Source organism: Lepidothrix coronata, unplaced genomic scaffold (genome assembly GCF_001604755.1).
Source record: "Lepidothrix coronata isolate B3197 unplaced genomic scaffold, Lepidothrix_coronata-1.0 Scaffold276, whole genome shotgun sequence".
Lineage (NCBI taxonomy): Eukaryota > Metazoa > Chordata > Aves > Passeriformes > Pipridae > Lepidothrix > Lepidothrix coronata.
Window position 1 is genome coordinate 404,959 of NW_016690456.1, and position 21,414 is coordinate 426,372.

The 21,414-nt window shown below is 38.5% G+C and overlaps 1 protein-coding gene across 2 annotated transcripts in view; it reads left to right on the plus strand.

Moving 5' to 3' along the window:
- BICC1 (BicC family RNA binding protein 1) overlaps positions 1-21,414 on the plus strand; it is a 102,783-nt gene that overhangs the window by 17,597 nt on the left and 63,772 nt on the right. For both annotated transcript variants that reach the window (XM_017836365.1, XM_017836364.1), the window contains exon 2: positions 16,232-16,278. Coding sequence is in view for 1 of the 2 variants with exons in the window: in XM_017836364.1 (XP_017691853.1) it covers positions 16,232-16,278 (47 nt within the window). In the remaining variant the exon portion in view is untranslated. The remainder of the gene's footprint in view (positions 1-16,231; positions 16,279-21,414) is intronic.

A 21,414-nucleotide genomic window follows, 5' to 3' on the forward strand; every position in this document is an offset into this window, starting at 1 on the left:
AAGGAGGTTTGCAGTCCAGAGACCTTGGTCTGCTTGAAACAAAACTGTTGTTGAGTTAGAAATCGCGTATTCATACAGTGGTTTTGTTTTCCCACGTATCAACTTAGATATGTTTAAAGTAAGTTGAAAGTAGTCTAGTCGTATAACTGAATTGAAAATACCTTGTAGGAATATGCTTACTTGTGTTTTACATCATATAAATCAAACACAGCTAAGTACTTTACAGAAGCAAATGTGGTTCCATAAAAAAAAAGGAGTCCTTTTTCTCCTATTACATATCTTTATGATTTCTAGCTAGAATTATTCTCAAGAGTAATCTCTTCTAGTGTTCCCTGCTTATGGATTTTGGATAATATTTTTCCTCTTGCAAGGCTCACTTGATACTTGAGTTGATGGTTTACAGTAGTTATTTCTTGGTCTATTTTAAAAGAACTTCATCAACATCGTTGCATGTTTCCTGTAGTTTGCAGTCTAACTTATCTGCTGCCATAGCAATCTAATCTGTGTCTTCTTGAAAAACACTTTTTAATATTTTTTTTGTCCCAAAACTGGCTGTGGTTTTGGTTTTATTCGCTATTCAGTCCTGAGAGTGACATTATGCCCCTTGGTTAGAAAATATATCTTAAAATCGACAAGTGTACTATGTCAGCTCAGCTTCAGCAGATCTGGATATGTGCATTCATTATGTCAGTTAATTATGACTACTCCAAAGAACACAAATTGGTAGGTAACAGTGCAAATAGTAGACTTGATTTTTCTATTTGGTTCGCTGACATTCCTTCCAGATTACTAAGATTTCCTTGTCACTTAAAAAGTGAGTGTTTTGGCAAAAGCTTTATGTAAGCAATGAAACACATGGGCAATATTTATAAAAACTGGGATATTTTGCAAGTACAACATGTTGAGAGATGTTACACAACGTTTAGCCCATAGTGCTTTTTATGAATAGGTAGTAATTTCATTCTGTGTTTGGGGATACAAAAGTGGAAATTCTTTATTTGTTACCTTGTGACTTAAAATCTGCTCAGTGATTTTGTGGTGTATTGCAGGCTGACTTCGAGTATTTTTAGAGGAGTAGGGTGTTATGCTGCCCGAGTAAAGAGGCACTTACCACGGTACTTGAGGCAAATATGCATACAAAAGCAAATGGAAATATAGACTTTAGGAGCACTGTTTATGCTGGTAAGTGCCATGTTGGGATGTGCTAAATGCTTGCTATGATGCTCGCTAACATTTCCTCGTTTATTAGGAGATGTGCCCTGCCCTGAGCAGCAGACACTTAAAAATTGGCCATTGGAAATATTAATTCACATCTGAGATAATTTATAGATGTGCAGTATGAGGTATTAACTTTCTGCTACAGACCAGGTTTGGACTAACTTCCTTATTTGTTCTGTGTAAATACTGAAAAAGGAGTTCCTAGTTGACATAATACAGAAGAAAAAAAACTTTGATGTGAACTTCTACGGAAAGGATCCAAATTGAGTGATACTGAGCAAAAATGGTAAAAAAAAATTAGTTCTGAAAACCGGATTACATTAAATCAGCTGCAGTAACATCTTGCTACTTGATCCTGTTTTTGTTTGCAAAAATAGGATATTTCTTCAGCTAAAGCCTTTACGCAGGAACTGGAGGCAGAAATGGGCCAAACATTAGTTCCTTACTTGTTATTGTTTGTTTTTCTAGATTTTGGCAGAAATTGTACATTCTTTGTTTTAATTTTTTGCTTCCCCACTCTTGACATTTTATATCTTAAGTTTACGAGTTTCTTTCCAGTTTATTTTGCATGAACTTACTGGGTTTTGGTATTGTATCAGTTCTTCTAAGCAGGACTTCCCTGAGTCTTGTAAGTGGAAAAGAGGAGCTTAATTCCAGACATAGTCAAGGCTTCTAGATAAATGAGTTGGTAACTCAACCTCGGTTGTCTAACCACTAAACAATGCTTTCTTGTTTGCTTGTGGTCATTAATTTAGCTTAAGCATTTCCTGCACTGTATCACAAGGTTGTGTAAATGGAGTTTTGTAGAGTTTTCCTGGCTTATATATTTCTTGTAAACAACAGTTGTAGAAATAGCTTTGAGTCCATAAAAATACAAATTAGCTTGCAGGGGGCGAGATTCTGGTCTTGGAGATCGTACAGGGTAGGCAGTGATTTGCTTGTGTGCAAAAAGAAAGGAAATCTTAGGACTTGAGTAACATATTTTGGGCCTGTTTGTGTGGGCAACATAACTCCAACTCTCCACTTCCTTAAACGCCTCTCTCAGTTTGGTGGGGGTTTGAATAAAAGGTTCACAAAGGCCGGCTTTCACATCTGGGTACACACACTCCTCAGTGATGTTTATGCAGAGTTAGTCAGATGCCCCGTAGCAGTTTTGGGATAGGTTTGAGCAGTCAAAGCGACTACTAGAGGTTCCACCCCTCTGCGGGGTTGCTTCCTGAATACTGAAAAGTGCAAATGGAGATCACTCACTGCCGCAAGTGTAGCGGTTCAAAGGTGTTGTCGGGACCATGCAGTCCCTCGGGAGCATTTCGGCTCCCTTAAGGCAGGACCTTGTCTCTAGGAGGTGGGAATCACAAGGAATCCAATGGTTAATACAACTGGCTTTCTAAAGACCCATTTGTTCGGAGCCTTGGGGTGGGGGGAGCTTTGCATTTCTACTCTTCTCCCACGTAGCCAGAATACATAGTTTGGAAACCAAGAAAAACTAACTTGAGCGTGTTGCTGTGTATGAAAACGTGGCCCAAAAATACATATGGGATTTGATGGCTGAGCTATAAAGTTGGTGATAATCTTTATTCCTATAGCATGCTCATATATTTTATTTTAAGTACTGCAAAATTTACGTCCTTGACTAATTTTGTTTTCCTGAGATCAGCCCAAATTTGGGAGGAGTCCCCATGTGAAGATGGCTAACAACCTAGATCAGTGCTTGAAGGTGAACGGGGCAGTTAAAACTTCTCATCCGTGTGCAGTTTTAGTGATGTGTGCTTCCAGCATGTCTGTGTTTAATTTCAGAAAGGGCTTTGGGATCTTTGAGGGACAAATCTCAATAGCATTGAGGTATTTGAATAAATATCCCTGTACATTCTGCCAGAGTTTGGTTTGGTCTTTAACCCTTAGGTGACTAACTTAAGGTCTCTTTCTGCTGACTCTGTAATACATAGCATGAGCTCAGCTTCATAATGCCTGAGCCATCCTGCATTTTTGGGAGGTATTTGTTTCCAAGGCATTCTGGAAAGCCTGGTGGATTTATAGCACCTTCAGCTGAGCAGTTCTCAATGAACTGGTTATGAATACGTGACTTTGCTGCTTGTTTGTGTAACTTGAAATTCTGCTTTTCTGTGCCACTTTACACTTGATTTGGCAAGAATACTTAAGTTTTCTGAAACAGTACTTAGCAAACTGAGTACAGTTTGCAACTGGTTAGTTTTTTCCACAATGAAAAAAAAGATTTACCTTCCTGTCGTTCAGCTCTTCATTCACTGTAGAGAAAATGATGTTGTAGGTTTTCCCTAGTATTGATGAAAAATGAATTAGAAATAGGTGGTGAAAGAATGTAATTATTGTTTAGCTGAACTTTGCCAACTTCAATGATCTAATACCATTCAGTGAATTTTTGATAGAAGATTATTTAATTTGGAAAATAGATTGGTAATAAAGAGATGTGCTGCCAGTGTTAGTGCAGAATTTCTCGTGGAGCTGCATCTTTTTGTCCAGAAGACTTTCTCCTAGTGCCAACTCAGAGCACTGTTTTTCTGGATACATGCATTGACTATGACTCAGTCCAGTACTGTTTATATCTGTAGTGCTGACTCAGTGAAGAAGCAGGTAGGATTTCCCAAATGGAATAACTTAGCTTAGGAGATAAAATTAATGTAATTGTTTTAATTTGTTGTTGTTTAACACTCTGAAACCAGAATGCTTTTGCTTGTCTTAAGCTAGCTGTCTTCTTGTCTGCTGAACAGTCCACAACTCTAAAGTAAAATCTAACAGATTATCCTTGACAGGTGATGCAGCCCACATCTCCTAATATGGCATGGTTTGAGCTGGTATGGATGCTAGGCTTCTGCAATGTAAACCAGTGCAGGCTTTTATCTTACTGTAAACTGTGTCTAGGAACCCTAATTATACAACTTGACGTCCTTTATTCGCTCTGAGTGCGTATGTTTTTATTTATATGCATGCACATAAATGGAATCATTTAATGCTTTGGCAGCTGTATATAGCAGTTGTGTTTTTTAATATGGGAACTGTTCATAAGAAAAAATCATGTAGATGTTGAAAATATGGACATAAAACCAGCTGTGAAAATAAAACTTGTTCACCTTTACCAGAAGGGTCTAGACTTCTGTTGTGCTTTGATCTTCTTACCTAAACAATTACTTCATTTCCTTAGCTTTTTAAAAGCAGAAAGATCTTGGTGTTGTGAGTAAACTTTAGTTTGGCAAAGTAACTTATATTGCTGTGGTTTTGTGCTGATAGATAATTGGATTCCTTGCCTAGCTAATAATGTATGGAAAAATGGGCGACAAATTGGCACACACTTAGCTGTGGTGATACACAGCTCTAAACTCGATGTAGGATAAGTTTATTTCCTCTGCTTCCACCCTTTGGGGAGATCCATCCCACTCTCTCTTACACATCTGCTTTGCTACTTCCACAGGGATGTTGTTTACACAGAACTGTGTTTGTTCTTGACTGAAACAGATGAACTCCTTCCCTTCAGACGTTATCTGTGGTGATATCTAAGAATAATCTAAACTGGGACAATTTTTTTTCTGTCTTTAAAGCTATGAAAGGTAGAAATTGAGATTTGCAATGTATTTCTGTAAATTGAGTTGTGTGTTAAAATGTGATTTTTACTCTTTTCTTCCTTTTTTTTTTTTAACTAGCTGAATGCTTCAGTGCCTTGCCCCAGTGCTTCTGCCTGTACTTATTTAAATCTGCTAATATCTTATTCTTTTTTTTCTTGGCTTTTTAAACTTTTTGTCCTTTGCTACTTGTTATGTATATATTTTGATAGCTAGAAGAACTTATTTTCATCATATTGTAGTATGATGGGTTAAAGGAAAAAATGATGCCAAGCAGTCTGGGTGTATGGATTTGCAAGTGTGGCCGTTTTCATATGAGGTGTTTGCAGCTGTGTAGATGTGCAGAAGCAGGAGCACAGATGCCTAGAAAAGGGTCTGCAACATGTGTCCTTGAAAAACTCTGGGGCCGTTGTTTTTTTTATTCTGATAAAAAGACTGAAATGGAAAGAAAGTGGGTTTTGGACAGAAGAAGGGAACTGTTTGTGTTTTGTTATCCAAATATTCCAGTTGCATCCAGGAAGATGGAGAGTGTGGGGTTGGTTGACTTTTGCAAAAGGAAGAGGCTTCTTAATTCCCAGTAATGTTTTTTGTCCCTGTTGAGTGTACTTCAGAATCTTGTTCAGCATGATGGGGCCAGATACACAGAGTGTCTCATTACTCTTGGAAAAGGCCTCGTGGCTCAGTGTGTAACCTGCATTGCAACAGCCTTAAACTGGTTTCCTGTATAAAGCTTTGTCTTTGACTTAGTCTTGGCTTCTCTCCTGCAACTCCACATCTGTGAATGACTCATAACAAGCAGGGCCATCAGAAAAATATTGTGTACGTTTTTATCCAAATCTGTAGGGCTTTTGTTTCTGATTTTTTTACAGCCTTGCTACATTCTTCCTTCCCCTGTAATGGATCACACAGTATCTGTACACACATACCTGACAACAAAAGTGGTTGTGCATTGAAAGTTGAACCCTAAACAAATGGAAAGAATATCCCCAGCCATCAGCCCGCTGAGAGCAGAGCTTTTGTGGTTGGCAGGTATCCTCTGTCAGCCCCTGGGGCACTTATGAGATTATGATTTTCTTTCCTCCTGTAAACAGTGAGTTCTGTTAAATGGGTGCTCTGGCCTGGGGGCAGAGTTGGATCTGTCAGGCACTGGCAGCAATTGAGGTTCTGCCTCCTGAGGCACTCTAGGGCTTTATTTTGAGCCTTCACAGCATCCACTGACTCAAGAAGGCAGTCCTGCTGCAGAGTTTGTTAGAAAAATGCCAAGCCAAGCTTTACATCTCTTACTTCTCCTACCCTCACGTGAATGCTCTGGCTGATTTCCAGTGTGTGACAGCACAGGGAGAGCTCAGTCAGCTGTCCTGTCCCCTTTGGGGTGTTGACAGTGCTGGACTGAAGGGAAGGGGCAAAATGCTGGAGCCTCAGAGCTGGATCCTTGTCTCACTAAACACCTTCCTAGGGAACAACAGCCCCCAGATTTAGAGCAGGGGATGTGCATGGCAGCTCATGCACTAATAATGATGGAGGAGTCAGCTGAGGTAGGCAAGGTGAAAGTGGGGCTGGGATGGCTGCACCCTCCCACAGTGTTTTGATCTCTTCCCTTGGGTCAGAGAGGAAGACTACAGTAGTGGAAAACTTGGTTGCTGGCATGAATATTCATAAATTCTATTGCTGTGATGAGAAATATTTTATAACAGCAGCAGGTTGAATGGGATATTGGTGAGGTTTTCCTCCAGCTACCAGAGCTGCCCTTTTCCAGCTGTCTCCTCCAAAACTACCACTCCTTGGATCATGGGTCAGGGGATTTGATGACATCTAAGCTCTGTTTAATGAGGGAGAGTGCTCTTGCTGACTTCATGGCTGGCTGCAGGCTGCTGCTGTCAGTTCCTCGCTGCAAAGGATTTGGAACAAATTAATACAACATGAAAATTGTTTCTGGCCAGCCTATCATTTTGGCCACAGGCTTCTAAGTTTCCTGGGAAATTGAAATGCAGAAAGTCATGTTTGAAGGAAGGGACACAATTAGCTAAGTCTGTGAATAAAGTAATACAAGCTAAACCACATCATCTTTCCTTTACACTTCTCAGTAGAGGTGACGCTTTTTGGATGTCAGTCTGATTCCAGTTTGCATCTTTCTGGAGAGCAGCTTGGCCATGGAGTATAGGAAGGTTGAAATCATGGATGCTTTATTCTTATATATTTAGGTAGCAAAAATGCTTTATGAACATAAAAAGCATAGACTCAATCTCTCCCCTTTTTAATACTGTATCCAATATATTTGCAATGATGTTTTTCCCAAAACTGGGGAGGGTACTGAGGTGAGCTACAGTGCATGAGTGTACTTAATAGGAGTCATGCTAAAAACCATGGATCTTAACAAAACTGTCTCGTTGTAATTGTCAGTGTTTGTTTCACTTTTTAAAAAAAAGGTGATTATAGGTAGCAGAGATGCAAATTCTTTCTGTCTTAAGAGAAACTAGTAATAGGGTGTTCAACTCAGCAGCTACAATATTTGGTTGTGAGAAAGCTGTGTTCATCCATCGATTAAAATGGAAGAAAAATGTTGCTTGTAATCAAAAATCCAGCAATAATAATATGGGAATTGTTTGGTGAAAAGTTATCAAAAGTTAGGTCTCTGTTTTTAAAAGAAAACCTTAGCCCACATCAACTAGGTTCTCTAGCTTTATATGGTACATCTAGAACTTTAAAATTTATTTAAATCTTGGTGCTAAAACAAGAAATAATTAAAGTTATGATTTTGAGTTGATGAATTCTTACTGTAATGCACCAACTGTTGTTCAGGTTTCAGAAAAATATCCAGTACTTTTTATGAACAGCGGCCTTCTAATTGGGATGCCCTGTCTTCAATTTTTTTCTTTCTTTGAATTCTCATGTCCTTTCCCACCATGTGGCATCTGAGTACGCTTTTGGCCTTGATATTCTCCTTTTACGGTACCAGTAAAGTGGCTATAAACCTGAAATGGAAAATTTGTGTTAGTTTGAGACACTTCATGTTTTCAAGGAAATACTAAGTCAACTTGTGCTTTGCTTGGTTTTGTTTTTCATGTTAGACTTCGATTGAATTTTTATTAGTTAAGGAATTTCCAACAAGCCTTCTGCTGATCCCAGAAGCAGGGCCATTGATTTAATCTCTGTTGGTCATGGAAATCAAGAATTCAGAAGAACTTTTTAAAGAAAGATGTAGGGTATGATCTTGGAGATATTTTTCAACTTGAGGGGTTGTATGGATGATAAATAGTGACTTCCAAAGAGGCTCTTTTCTCACTTGTTCATGATTGAGCAACCGAGTACTCTAAAGGAAAAGAGGTTCTGGTTTCAACCGAGGTTTTGACAGCGAAAGGTGAGAATGGGCTCTAGAAATGCCAACATCAAACTGAAGAAGTCGAGAAAAGCTTGGATGGAGGAACAGGAGGTTGAAAACCTTGTGTAGGAACATGGGCTGGCATATCTACTATGGGAAACAGCAAAGGGCCTCCAGTGCATCTGAAGGATGACGTGGGAGACTTCCAGGAATATTTTACCCAGTTATAGAGATGGAGTGTTTGTGGCTTTAGCAGTGAACAAGTGTCAGTCTGAGGCAGCTGACAGAGCAGTTTTAATCAGGTAACACAGTGCTGACAGCTACTCAGTATTCCTGGGTTTGTTTTCAAGAGTAGCTGGCAGGAAGCAAAGCAGTCACTTTATTATGTTTGCTAAAATCCTAAATCTTGTGCTGTGCACTCGCCTGTGCTCCATGTCACATAATTGTTCTGTGGTTGTGTGGATTAGCTAAACCCATGTGTGCCTTTGAAAGGAGGGATTTCTAACAAGGAAAATGGGGCTCCCAAAGCAACCCCAGCTTCACAGCCTGCGTTCAAGCTGTGACTTGTCTCTAAAAATGAATAAACAAACAGGCTTTCTCTATGCAGAGCCTTGGCAGACAGCTTTTTCCCTAGAGATAGATTTGTTTTGCAAAAGTAGAAAAATGTGTTAGTTATCTAAAATTTACAGTTGTTATGTGTTAGATTATTGGTTCTAGATAGACTTTTATAGTTATGCAACTCTAAAAATATTGATGGTGGAGTGGACAAGGCAAGTAGCCTTCTGGATAACACAATGTTTTTTTTCTTTTTTTTTTCCCCTTATGCTATGAGTCACCAAATCTGTCAGTTCGTGCTAATACTACAAGCAAATCTCTAGGAATATTTGTTCAAAATCAACGTCTTTTTGGTCTTTTTTTTTTCTTACGTTCTTATTTGGCAACTTAGGCAGAGGTAGTGAAAGAGAGCCCAGTTTATTTTAAGTTTTCCCTTTTTCTCTGTGTTGCTGTTCTCTTTATTCATCACAAAAGATGGATGGGTGAAACTTCATGAGTTCTGGTTGTATAATTGGTTTGAATCGTTTGCCAACAATCTTAACTTTTAATATCAACAATTTAGTTTTAATACAGTATGCAGGGGAATAAGAGGCTATTGAAAAGTAAATACTCTGATAAGTGAATGTGCCTGATAATACAGTGCTCATGATTCTGTATTGTAGAGTAAATGTGGCCTTCAGGATGAAGAAAAGGGATGTCTTACCTGTCTGTGCTGACAAGCACATTCAGATGACCTAGACCTTGACCAAGAAAACCTCATCCAGCTTAGAAAGTAGCCCAAAAAGAGGCCGGAGACACTGGACTTCCAAGGGGGTATTTCAAAAGCAGGGTGAAAGTATCCTGTGCTCAGTCTGCTTTTTTCCCAGCACTGTTTTGTCTGCCAGAAGTTACAGCACATCTGGCCTCTCTATGGATAACTCAGCAGTTGGATATTGAGTTCCTCCTAACAGGAGATAGAGTGGAACCCACCCAAAAATGTCCAGATATTAAACAGTCTATTGTCGTTTACCAAGCATGCTGAAATTCTTCCAATTCTTCTTTGGCTGCTCTACGAAGAGCAAAAATGCTCCCTTATAAACGTTGTAAGTTCATTTCGTGGGTATGTTTTTGTTTGCATTGTTTGTAAATTTTTTCCCTGACTTCTAATAAGAGGTGATGCTTATTTTCACCTTCAGCCCAGGAGTCTTTTTGCCACAGAATATGTAGACATTGGATAGTTTCGGTAATATTCCAGACACCATGTAGCTCCTGGCCTTCTCATCAGTGTTTGTCATCATGCTGTCTGAACAGGTATGTTTTGCCATTTTTCTTGGTTGTTGAATGTTCTGGGAACTCCTCAAGAATCTTGGAGTTGGTCTCCCTTTGCTCAGCCCCCTTTCCTGACCCCTCCAGTTGACTCTGACCTGTCTGTGGTGAACATCCTCAAAACATAAAGGTTGCACTTTGTATGAGTTTACGAAAGTCTTAATGTCTGTTTTTCTTTCATTGTCTCTGAAAAACTTGGACATATCTATGAAGCCACACAAGACCCCGAAATACTGAGATTGCTATGAGTTATGGTTACTTAATGAAGTTTACTATAATCAGTAGTAAAGTCGAAAGAATAGGTAATCTTATTGAAAAGCCAATTATTAGCCTTGAATTCTATTTTTCATGCAGACTTCTTGTTTGTTTGGGCCCTGTTACTTCTCTTGCCAGACCTTTTCATTTTAGCTGAGCTGTCTGACTTCTTAGTTCCTAAGCTGAAAACTGGAAGTGAGACTGGCTTTGCAGTTACAAGAAAAATGGAAAATCATTTTGTTTGGATTTCAGCAAATTCAATTTAAGGTCAGATTTTTTTTTTTTTCCTCTTTAACAATGTGTGCTCTATCTTTTTATTCCTAAAGGCATATTTTCAGCAATTTGGTTTAACTCTGTGGTCGTGGGGGTGGAATTCTTTATCTTGGCTTGATATAAGCAAGCTTTCAGAGTATGTGTGGGATAGTGTCTGCCTTCGTGCACAGGAAAACATAATCTTTTTGTCAGGTGGTTTCTGCTTCGATGAAAGAAGTTTTTGGTTGTGTTTCTTTGTGTCTGATAACAGCTTGGTAACTTTGAAGAGAGAGCTCAGGTTTTTGATAAGAATAACTGTCCAATTAATTTACAAATTAATACTAAATAAAAATCAACCTGGTTGCATAGCTGACGTGATTCCATGGCAGTTTGAGAAAAAAATCAAGCCTAATTAACATGAGGACAGTGTTGATATAAGTGTTGTGAATTCTTTCTCATTCAGTGGACAGGAAAAGTAAATTGATTACTTACCTTCAGGTATATTATTCTAGAGTTTCTTGTTAAAATTAAAATAATATCTCATTTTCTGTCCTGTTAAAGGGTATTTTGATGCAAGGAACGATTTTGTTTCATTGTAGCTGAGACCTGAAAAGCAGAGCATCCTTTTTTTTTGTTCTCTTTTGAAAATGTGGTCTTTCAATGCACGCAGAGGAGGAAGTTTTGACACTAAATCAACATAACCAACAAATATTATATTGAGCTTTGCATAACAGGAGTTTGGAAAATAAGACACAAAGCTGATGTGTGAGATCAACAAAGTAATGATAATACACTCATTAAGTCAAGTCTCTAAATGAATTTTGGGTTCAGTTCATGTAAAATATGATCTGTGTTGTAATAGTTTCTTAAATTATAAAATAACATTTGAACTGAAAGTTCAAATTCATTTTCCATGTGAACTTAGAAGAAATTACAATTGGGCTTTTTTATGACTTGGTGATTAAGTAGACAAATGGTGTACTTCATGGGTACCATAACAGTTAACACCTGTTTCAACTGTTTCATATTTGTATTGGATGGAACCTCAGCAATCCAATATGTCTTGAAAAGCAAAAACCTCATATAAAATATTTCATGGTATGGAAGAAATTATAATAAACAGAGTATAGCTTAAAATATAAAATGCTTATTATGCACATTTACATAGGTTTCATCTGGATTTCTGAAACCAATGTTACAATTTTGTGTAAAAGTAATCCCAGTTTTTGTGAAGGTTGGTTAAGTAATTATTCAATACCATGAAATAAATACTGTCTCTAAGAAAACAATATTTCCTGAATTGCAGAGGTTGGCAGAAATGAATCAATTTGCCAGTCAGAAGTCAAGTACACTTGCGTTAATTAATGTTTGGCCTGTGGTTTCTCTCAAATCTGGTTTGGGGACAGGGACCACTGGCAGAAGGGTGGAGTGGTCTCCTAAGGCAGGTAACCAGGCATGGCTTTCCAGGGCTCCTGTGGGAACCTTGTCAAAGCACTGATACCTTCCTGTTTCTCATTAGAGACTCTGAGCAGTTGTCCTTGTGCACATTTGTTTGAGTTCAGGGAGTACTCCCATTGACTTGGTAGTGCTTTTGCTGTAGAATGACCTGTCAGAAAGTTAACTGCTCTTCTCTGATTTTTTTTTGCCTCGTGTTTGTGGTCCCTGGTCCTGCAGCCAGATGAGCCTGTGGTTCTGGAGAAGACTTAACAAAAAACATGACTTCACCTGTTGCTTCTGAATTTGTGGTTGCCTGAGCACCTTCAGCTGCCAGAGCTGCCAGTTGAGGGACCCCAAAGACCTGCACCCCTCTGCCCTTCCCAGCTCAGTAAGACGGGGGGGCTCTTCCAGTAAATGCTATTTTTTCTGCCAAATATGAAGCTAGACCTGGTGGCTGCACAGGAAGCTCTGCCATCACATGAAGGAGAGCAGCAAAGGCTTTGGCTTTTGATTGATGAGAGTGTTCTTATAAAACCAAAGTTTGTCTTGTCTTCTGCGAGTAACTGCTTGGACCTGCCTCTTTAAGCATTCTCACGGTGGCTGAGGATAGTGGGGCTCTAGTGACCTGCATCTCTAGGAAGACAGCTTGAAAAGCAGTTTTTAATAGTTATTTGAAGTGGAATTTGGCAAGCCATTAGATAACTGTATTTGTTGGCATAATATTTCCTGGGTTAGGGTTAGTGATGGTATAACTTAAGTACTGGGCATTAGTGTCACTTCTTAGCGTTGTTTGTTACTGGTCTGGTATTTTGACATCGTTCATTTTGAGAATCATTAATTTAATTTAAAAAGTCAGAAAATGTCAAACTTTGTCTATTAAAATCTGAAAGCTTATTTCAAATTTGAGATGGGCTGCGTTGTGCCTTCCGTGGCAGCACAGGTACAGCACTGCTGGTGCCCTCAGCCTCCTACAAAAGGCTTGTTCTCTTGGGTGTTTCAGAACTAGGAAACTTAATGTTTTTGAAGAAAGCTTGATTTCATAATAAAATTTAATTACTATTAGTAAGATTACTAAAATAATCTGCCAGAGTGCATCCATCAGATGTAAATTTCAGGAACTTCCCAATATAGTATTTCAAAGATAAAGTTTATTTTCAGAGTCAGGGTTAATGCTCTCAATATTTGTTTAGAAAGAAGTTGATCTTGGGATGTGATGACCTAGCAGACTTTTTTTCCTAAACACAAATTAAAGTTTGCTTTTATCTCAGTTTATCTGATTTGAGGTAAACCTCAATGGCTTACTAAATTGCAGCTGCTTGCAGTGAGCACTGTAAATGGTTTGTGCTCTTAATGACTTCTGCATAAATTTCATAACCCTGGAACGATCCTCTTGCTCGTTTCCCTGCAAAAGATGCTGGCTTTGTCCTGTTGAACAAAATCTATTTAGCCTCTCAATTATAAAAGAAATGGATAACCTTCCCCTTGTTTTTGGCTACTCTTACTGTTTTCAGAAGTGCTAGAACTGCCTTTGCCCATTTTGGAGAGGAAGAAAGGCTTTTTCACACACCTCTTGGAAGCTTTCTTAAATATAGGTACTTAGTTTGGGAATAAACATAGATGAAAATGTATGTAATTGTGGGTGGCATCACAATCCATAAACTACTGATGAAATTTAAATTTTCTTAACTGTAATTTCTCCTCAGAAAAATAGGAAATTTTAGGAAGCAAAATGGAAGAGTAAATAGATATAGTTGGTGCAAAGAATTACAGAAAGAGGAAGGGGGGCAAAAGGAGGCAATAGGTGGAAAATAGCTAACCTAAAAGGAAACATATTGCTTCACTTATTTCATCTTCAAATTTTAGACATTTTTTCCTTTTGTAGTGAAATATATGGCTCTAAGTGTAACTCAATTTAAGACATAGTTCTGAGCACTTTATTTGTTCAGTGCACAATGGAGATGGCAATGACTGGATCACCTTAATATAGAAAAACAGCCAAATGAAAAATGATCCCAGTGATACCTCTTCACGCATTAAATCAGGCTGCACCTTGGACATGAAGTGAAAAAATGGCAACATATTGCAGCATATATGTCTCTTATGTGAAGAACTGCTTTGAGGCACAGACCTTCAACTTCACTCTTTCCAAAACCTCCAAACAGTCTTCCCTGCCTTTTCACAGGTATCATGAGACCTTCCAAATGGATTATCAGAAAGTATCTTGTGTGTTGAAGGGTATCTTTATAGCATGATGTAACAACTACACCCACTGGTTATTAACTGAAGATGTTTCTAAAGTGCCATTTGCTCCAACTTCACTACTGTCTGTACTGTTGTGGGGGTTTTTTCCATGAAACCAGTTTAGGATGTTTGCATTCCCTCTTGCTTTGTCTGTGCTTGTTGGCTTCTATCAGTTGTACCATCAGTTGTTGTTGGGGCTGCGCTGTAAATCAGGTCACCAGGATGATTCAGATTAAAAATAAACCTACAATAAAAAGCTTGGAATTCACTTTGTCAGCATTCTACTTAAATGCCCTGCAGAGCATCACTGCTATTATCTAAGCCATCTCTTGTTTGTATTCAGTTTAGAAATCATGCATTTGCAGCTGGAACAAAAATCTGTCTATTCCCAAAACTGCAACTTCAGCCTCACATCTGTCATGTTCCCATCTCCAGTTTATCTCCTGTACCCTCTGATTAAAAGCATCTTGGTCCCGTTTCACTTGGAAGTGGTGTGGTTCCCAAAAGCTTTTCATGGCTATTCCTGAGTTAATGGAGAACTTATAAAGCAACAAGTATCCATGAATTGGCTGCTTCAAGAAAGTTGGGTTTTTTCTGCTCGTATCGGTAGCTTGTAAATCTGAAGAACTGAAATCTTCCCTGATTGTTTTCTCTGCTTCCAGGAAACCTTGTTCTGCTGAAACATGCACCGCTTTTCTCATACAGGCACTTCAGGGTTTTGAAGGAGAAGAGGGCATTATTTTGTCAGACTTGTGGAATTGAGGAGTCTGGAATTGCTCTGCAGCAAGATGACTGTGGACAGGCTTCATTTGCTGCCTCTGCTCTGGCTCCACTTGAGTTAAATAACGTGAACTTCTGAACTGTACTAGATCAAACTTCCTAGTGTGCACTTCCTCCATGGTATTTAAGTGTTGTTATTGATATTTTGAGAAGCCTGTTTCAAATGTAGTGGCACTGCTTTTCCTCTGGGGTAGGAAAAGTCATCTCATGCCTCTAGCCTGTGTCTGCTTGCTTGCATTTGTTATTAAATTGTGTTAGCTGAGTTAACATCAGCTTAAGAGTTTGGAGTTGCTTGTATAATTGAAGAGTGGGGAGAACTAAGGGATGTAAACTTAGTTTTGAAGCCAGTGGTGGGGTGAGCTAGAGGTTTGGTTTGTACATGAGAAATACAGCAGAATCATGATGATGATAAGCTTCTTCAGTAGTCCAGTACTCTGTTTGGAGACATCCTTTTCTCCAGGGAAAAGGAAATTATCCTCTGCACAATCAGTTTGAGCTGCTGTATTTGGAATGGGTTGCTAGGTCTCAGGTTGCAACACAGATAAGCTACAACATAAGCCGTGTGCAAACTGTTGTATTGTCTTAAGTGCAATCACGTACATTAACTAAATTTGCAATTACGGGTTTAAATACATGTGGGAGATAATCCAAGCCCTAACCCAGGTCTTGCTCTTGAAATCACTAAATATTGCAATAGCTTCCTGTGAGCTTCCAAGCCATGTTGTACAACAATGTTTTGTCCTGCTGTTGAGGGGTGAGCACAATACTGAGCAGCACTAAGAAGTGTTCAGATTTTTTGGCACTTTCTCGGTCTCATTAAACCAAATGGCAGTAGCTCTATACTTCAATATAAAAAGTAGCACAATAGAGGAAAAGGGTGTTTTTTTAATATGATTTTTTTTGTCTTGTTTTGATTCTAGTTTTTGATCTTGATATAGTAAGTTCTGTGCCCTCCCAGCTGTCTTTTGATCCCACTGTTAGAATTGCATGGCAAAGTATGTAGTGTGACTGAATTGTTATACTTACACCATGTGTACTTTCCAACTAAAATATCTATCGGTGTGTTAGACTTCTAGTATGCAAATGCAAACATCTGTTTGGACTCAGCAAGTGACTTGCAAAAGGTTGACCTGGTTCTTAGTCAGTTGTTGACAAATGTTTATTGCATGGGAAAAAATTTACCCAGAATAGCATGTACTCATTGAGAATTTCTATATATAAGCCTGTAAACTTTCTCCTATGTATTTAGTGACCAGATCCTGCTTTTGTTTTACAGCTGCTGCAGAGGGCAAAGGGAAAAGTGGGGAAGACTTTTTTCAGAAGGTAAGAATTTTAGTTCTATGACAGCAGCTGACTAGAGGAGAAATTATACTCATTGCTCATTCACGAGATCAACTAATTAGACTTCCCGTGCACTTTCTACTTATTAATCAAATTTTGAAAAATGTTTGTCATTTAAAGTGTCTACTATCCACCAGCCATGCATGGGATTGATGAGAAATAGATTCTTTGGTATATGGTACTGTCATCCATGCACAAAAATTTCTTAATAATTTAACAATGTTAACAGTTCTTTAACTGACAACGTTAAAATATGTATCATGAAATTTTGCTCTGCTTAGTAGCAGGGGGTTAATCCAGAAGATGTTGTGAGGTGGTCTTAAAGATTTTCTGTCTGTGGATAAATGCTGCATCCTGTTATTGAAAAACTTACTTGCAACCTCTTGAGATATTGTCGAAAGTGTAAATATTTGGTTGAGAAATGCAAAGGCCTTTTAAGAAAGAAATGCACAATCCACAAAGTGATTCAATGAAGTTTGTGGTTAGACAGAGACACGGAAGGACTGAAAAAAGAAGTCCTGCAGCAACTAAACTACAAAGAGAAACATGGTCAAGAGTAATGACTTAGAAATAACTTCTACAAAGCAGCATGGTATTGGTTTGTTGCTGTTTGGGGTTTGTTTTTTTTTTTCAAGAATAGTGTGCAAAATATTATTAACCAATTGTTCATGAAGATCTGCATACTGTAGGCTATTAAAAACAATGAGCTGTTTTATCTCTCTGTACTACAGAGAAGACTAAATTTTGATGCTTTGTATTGAAGGGTATTGAAACTCCTTTTTGATTTGTAGTCCGTTAAAGTAATTTGCTGTACTTTTCAAGTTTTCCTTATATTTATAAGTGGTACTTCCCAAAGGTCTCTTTAGATGTGGAATACTTTATCCTTCATGTGGTTGTCAGATGCTTTGATGGAGGCTGTTGGGGAGAAGTATGTATACTGCCAAAATGTTTGTTTTAGGAAGAATTTTGTAGGAGTCTTCAGATTTACGTTGCTCTTGACTGACAATGATTGTTATTTTTCCAAATGTGGTGCTTGTGCTTAACTGTCTAATATTAGTGTGCCCAGAGGAAAATGTGTCAGTAGTTCTTCCTTAGGATTTTATCAAAATGCATGGTTTCTCACTGAAACAAAGCTAAGCCATAGCAGTGTGCTTCCTTCTACACATTGTTCATTTAACCACAGTGTTTTTTCTCACTTGTATAAATCTGCTCACAATTCTTGAAGCTGTGGATGAAAAACTCCCTCTGTGTGGGATTGAGTGTGTTTTATATTTTACATGTGTATGTGGATGCCTGGTTATTTACTGTAGTTATGATGTACCTTAGTGATGTAGTTATTAGTGTAATAGCAAAAAATACTGTTTTGAATTCCACAGGAAAGCAAAATGTGCTGAACTTCAAGTATTTGAATAAAAGAGTGCACTACTTATCCATGTTGGTAATACAATGACTGTCTTGGCATTAATATCTTGTCATATTTATACATAGATATTATTTAGGCACAGTGTGGGTGCTGCCATAGGTTCAAGCTGCTTCATTTTGACTGGCCACCTTCTTGGTCTCATCAACTCGATAGTGCAGATTTCTGAGGTTTCTAAGTACATATACACAATAGTACAGCTAATAAAACCAGATGGAAACTATCTTCTTTGAGTTTTCTTTTGTTGGAAGAAATCTTTGGACAGTTGCTCATAGCTTACTCACCATCTCTGTCTGTGCAATTTCCTTTAATCAGACCTGAACTTTTTCCTTTCTCATGTGAAATGAATAAGGCAGAGTATCCGGAGGTAAAATGAAGAACCTTTTCATGTGTTTCAGGTTGTGTAGTGAGGAAGAGAGTGATTTGTAGCATTAGAAACACCTTGCAAACTAAGGCAGCAAGATACTTTCAGAAACCTGATATGAATTTGAAGCTATAGCAAATATATCTTTTTTTAAAACAGTTTTGAAAATGAGACTTCAGGACATTATTGGCAGGCTTTTGAGTGGAGCAGGGAGGGGGGAGAAGTGCAACATTCAAGAGACATCAAGAACGTGGGGGTATAATTTGCATGAATAATGCAAAAAATATTATTATCTAGTATTTTCTGATGAACTACCCTCAGTGCACTGGAGTTAACTCTTGAGTGGAAGTGGTGTGAGAAGTGAAACGAGTTTTCATATGAATGTTGAAATGACAGGTAACGAGGCAAAGGTTTGAGAAGGTGTCAAGACACGCAGAGCAAGAGGGAGGAGAGAGGAGGCTGGTGCTGGGGGGAGTGGGACAGTGGTGGCTGCTGGCAGAAGGCTCTGGAAGTGGCTGCTGGTCTTGCTCTGTGACTGGTCAGTGGAGAACAGTCCTCAGTTCTTAATTAGCTCCTCCTCAGTTCTTAATTAGCTCGTCCTTGGGAGGAACAGAAGTTGCTCATGTGCTCTCTGAAGTCAGGCACTCAGCCTGGACTGTTAACCTATGCAGAGTATGCCCTAATGAATCTCTCAGGCTTTTAAAGGAAGTTAATACAAGGCTTTGGTGCTAAGTAGTCTTTTCCTGATCTTTAAACATGAGAAGGCAGAATTACTTTGGATTTTCGTAATCAAGCAGACTGTCAGTGGATGTGAACTGCTCCTATCAACTTTTAACTTTCAGAGTTTAATAATAACAATTCAGATGTCAAAATGCATTATTTCACTGAGCATTTTAACAGAAACAAGCACATCTAATGCAGTTGTTGGTGGAGTTACAGAATAAACCCCAGTTCGCGGCTACAAGGGCCAAATTCAGCTAATATTTCTGCCCTATCGTGTGATGAAGTGCCCCTTCCTCTGCTCCTGAATGGAAGTCAAAAGTAGATGAATGTCTTTTGGTAGTGTCACTTTAAAAAAAATCTGAGAACTTTAGCATACTTTCTTCTAATATTTCTAAGTTTTAGTTTTGCTTCAAATGTGGGAAAACCTAACATCATCTAATCCAGATTTTGCAAAAACCACTGGGGAGCTGCTAATAATTTAGCAAGAAATAAGTAAATAATGGGATAGTTTTCTCTCTAGAGCTCCTGGATCTGCAGTTCAGTGACATGTGATCTTAAATAAATATGGATTGGTTTGCTGTTGTGTTACATACTATTTATGTAAAAAATCCTTGTGGACCTTGCTCTCTAAATGGTTGTTCTAATTTATTCTGTGAGAGGAATACATAATATGAAGTTATTACTTGTTCTTGATCCAAAGCCCATTTTCAGTTGATGGTGGATTTTTTCCATTAAGTTCCATAACATCTGGTTCACGCCTCATAGGCAAGCAATGCTTTTTCCCAGACAAAGCCAGGACGTGGTTCCAAGGAACATATAACTTATGTAGCACTATAGATAAGCATGGCACTCTTATATAAAATGTAAGAAGGTGGTGAGCCTCTGCCCTGAAGAGTTCATAATCCAAAACAGATGAGGGTTGGCCGTGTGGACAGAGAGGAATTTAATGCATCATTTTCATTTGCTTTTAGCTCCTGCATCATCGAGGTTTTGGTTTTTTTCCCTCTAAACACTTGGCAGTCTTAGTGCTGATGGTAAACTTTCATTCTGAAATTTCTCAGGACAAGAGCCCACCTTGGGCTTTCTCCTGGGACTATCAGCAGTAGGGAGGGGTGATAGGTGAAGGCTGTGGGTTCGGTAGAGTCTGGGTGGAGTTCTTGGGCTGGTGTGGGACTGCATGTGCAGAAAGGGGTGACTGGAAATGATGCACACCTGGTGCTCTGCTCAAGTGCTTGACTCTGGGTCAGATTTAAGCTCTGCAGCTCAGGATAATTCGGGGTGTACGTGTTAGTCGTGGGCTTCTGGAGTGCTCCTGAAGGGGCTCCTCAACTCTTGCTTTCCTGGCTTTCAGGAGTTCATTTGCAGAGCTTGATTTTGTGGGAAGGACAATATCCTACCAGCCAGCTGTAACCTGTGGGGTTTACCATTTCTGAGTGTGTGAGATTATTTTACCTTTCATGTATTGAGTTTCTTTTTTTTCTTTTAATCAATTAGAAATGGTGTTTGCATGCATTTACCCAGTTGCAGATACTTGGGGGTTTTGAGATATCTCTGGATTTAGGCAAAAGGAGTGTTTAAATGCTCATGCTTCTCTTGACTGCAGACTCTATTATTCCCTGAAGGGGATGTAAATGTGCTTGGAAATATGAAGTTGCAATTGGACAAATGTTACATGTGTGTACCAAAATATCTTCTGTTAATTATTGGGAGCTCAGGAGTATAAAGAAAGGTTAGGAGGTTTTTGGTTTGGTTTTTTGTTTTTGTTTTTGGTTTTTTTTTCTCCCTTCCTGTCCTTGCTTGTAACATGTTTAAACTGTAGCTTCTAATTTTATTAAATACCTAGCACCTTAAGAGATCCTGAGGCCGTTTTGGAAGTGCTGTGTGGTGAAACCATCCTTTAAAACCAGTTGATCTTTCAGTACAGATATTTGGAAACAGTAAAAGATTAAAAAAAACCCAACCAACCAACCAAAGATAAAAAACCCCTGCAATTATTTGAAGATGTGAAAAATAGGTATGTCTAACTGCATCTTGAATCATGTTTCTGTGAAGTTCTTCTATATGCTGTAGCTACTAGTGAGTGTGCATTACCTTTTATTTGTTTAGGAAGCTCTAGGAGCTGCCTCAAACCCTGTTTGCTTATCTGAGACTGTGAAAAAACTTGGTTTGCAACATCCTGTATTTTCTCTTGTGTCTTTTAAAAATATATGTTGTGTTGATCTGGGGCAAACCTAAAACTTTTGTAGAATTCTCACATGTGACTATATTGATACAGTATTGATGTATACATGAATACTTCTGTAAGTATAGCCAGTATATTCTGATACAAATAAATTTAGCTGAAAAAAGTTACTTTTCTGTTTGCAGTAGGTCAGGCTGAAAGTCTATCAGTCTTCCTCTTTAATCTCTGAACATGAAACATATCTAGAGCTTCTAATGCGAGTAGCTTAGGGCATTTTCAGGCATTAAAAATATTAATCATTGACCTGAGACTGAGATGTCTCAAGCTAATTATTATCCATGTTCAGCAGTGAGTTCTGAAGGGTTTTCCATGTGTCTTCATCCATGACTTTTCTCAAACTGCCTATTTATAGCTACAGTTTCCCTGAGG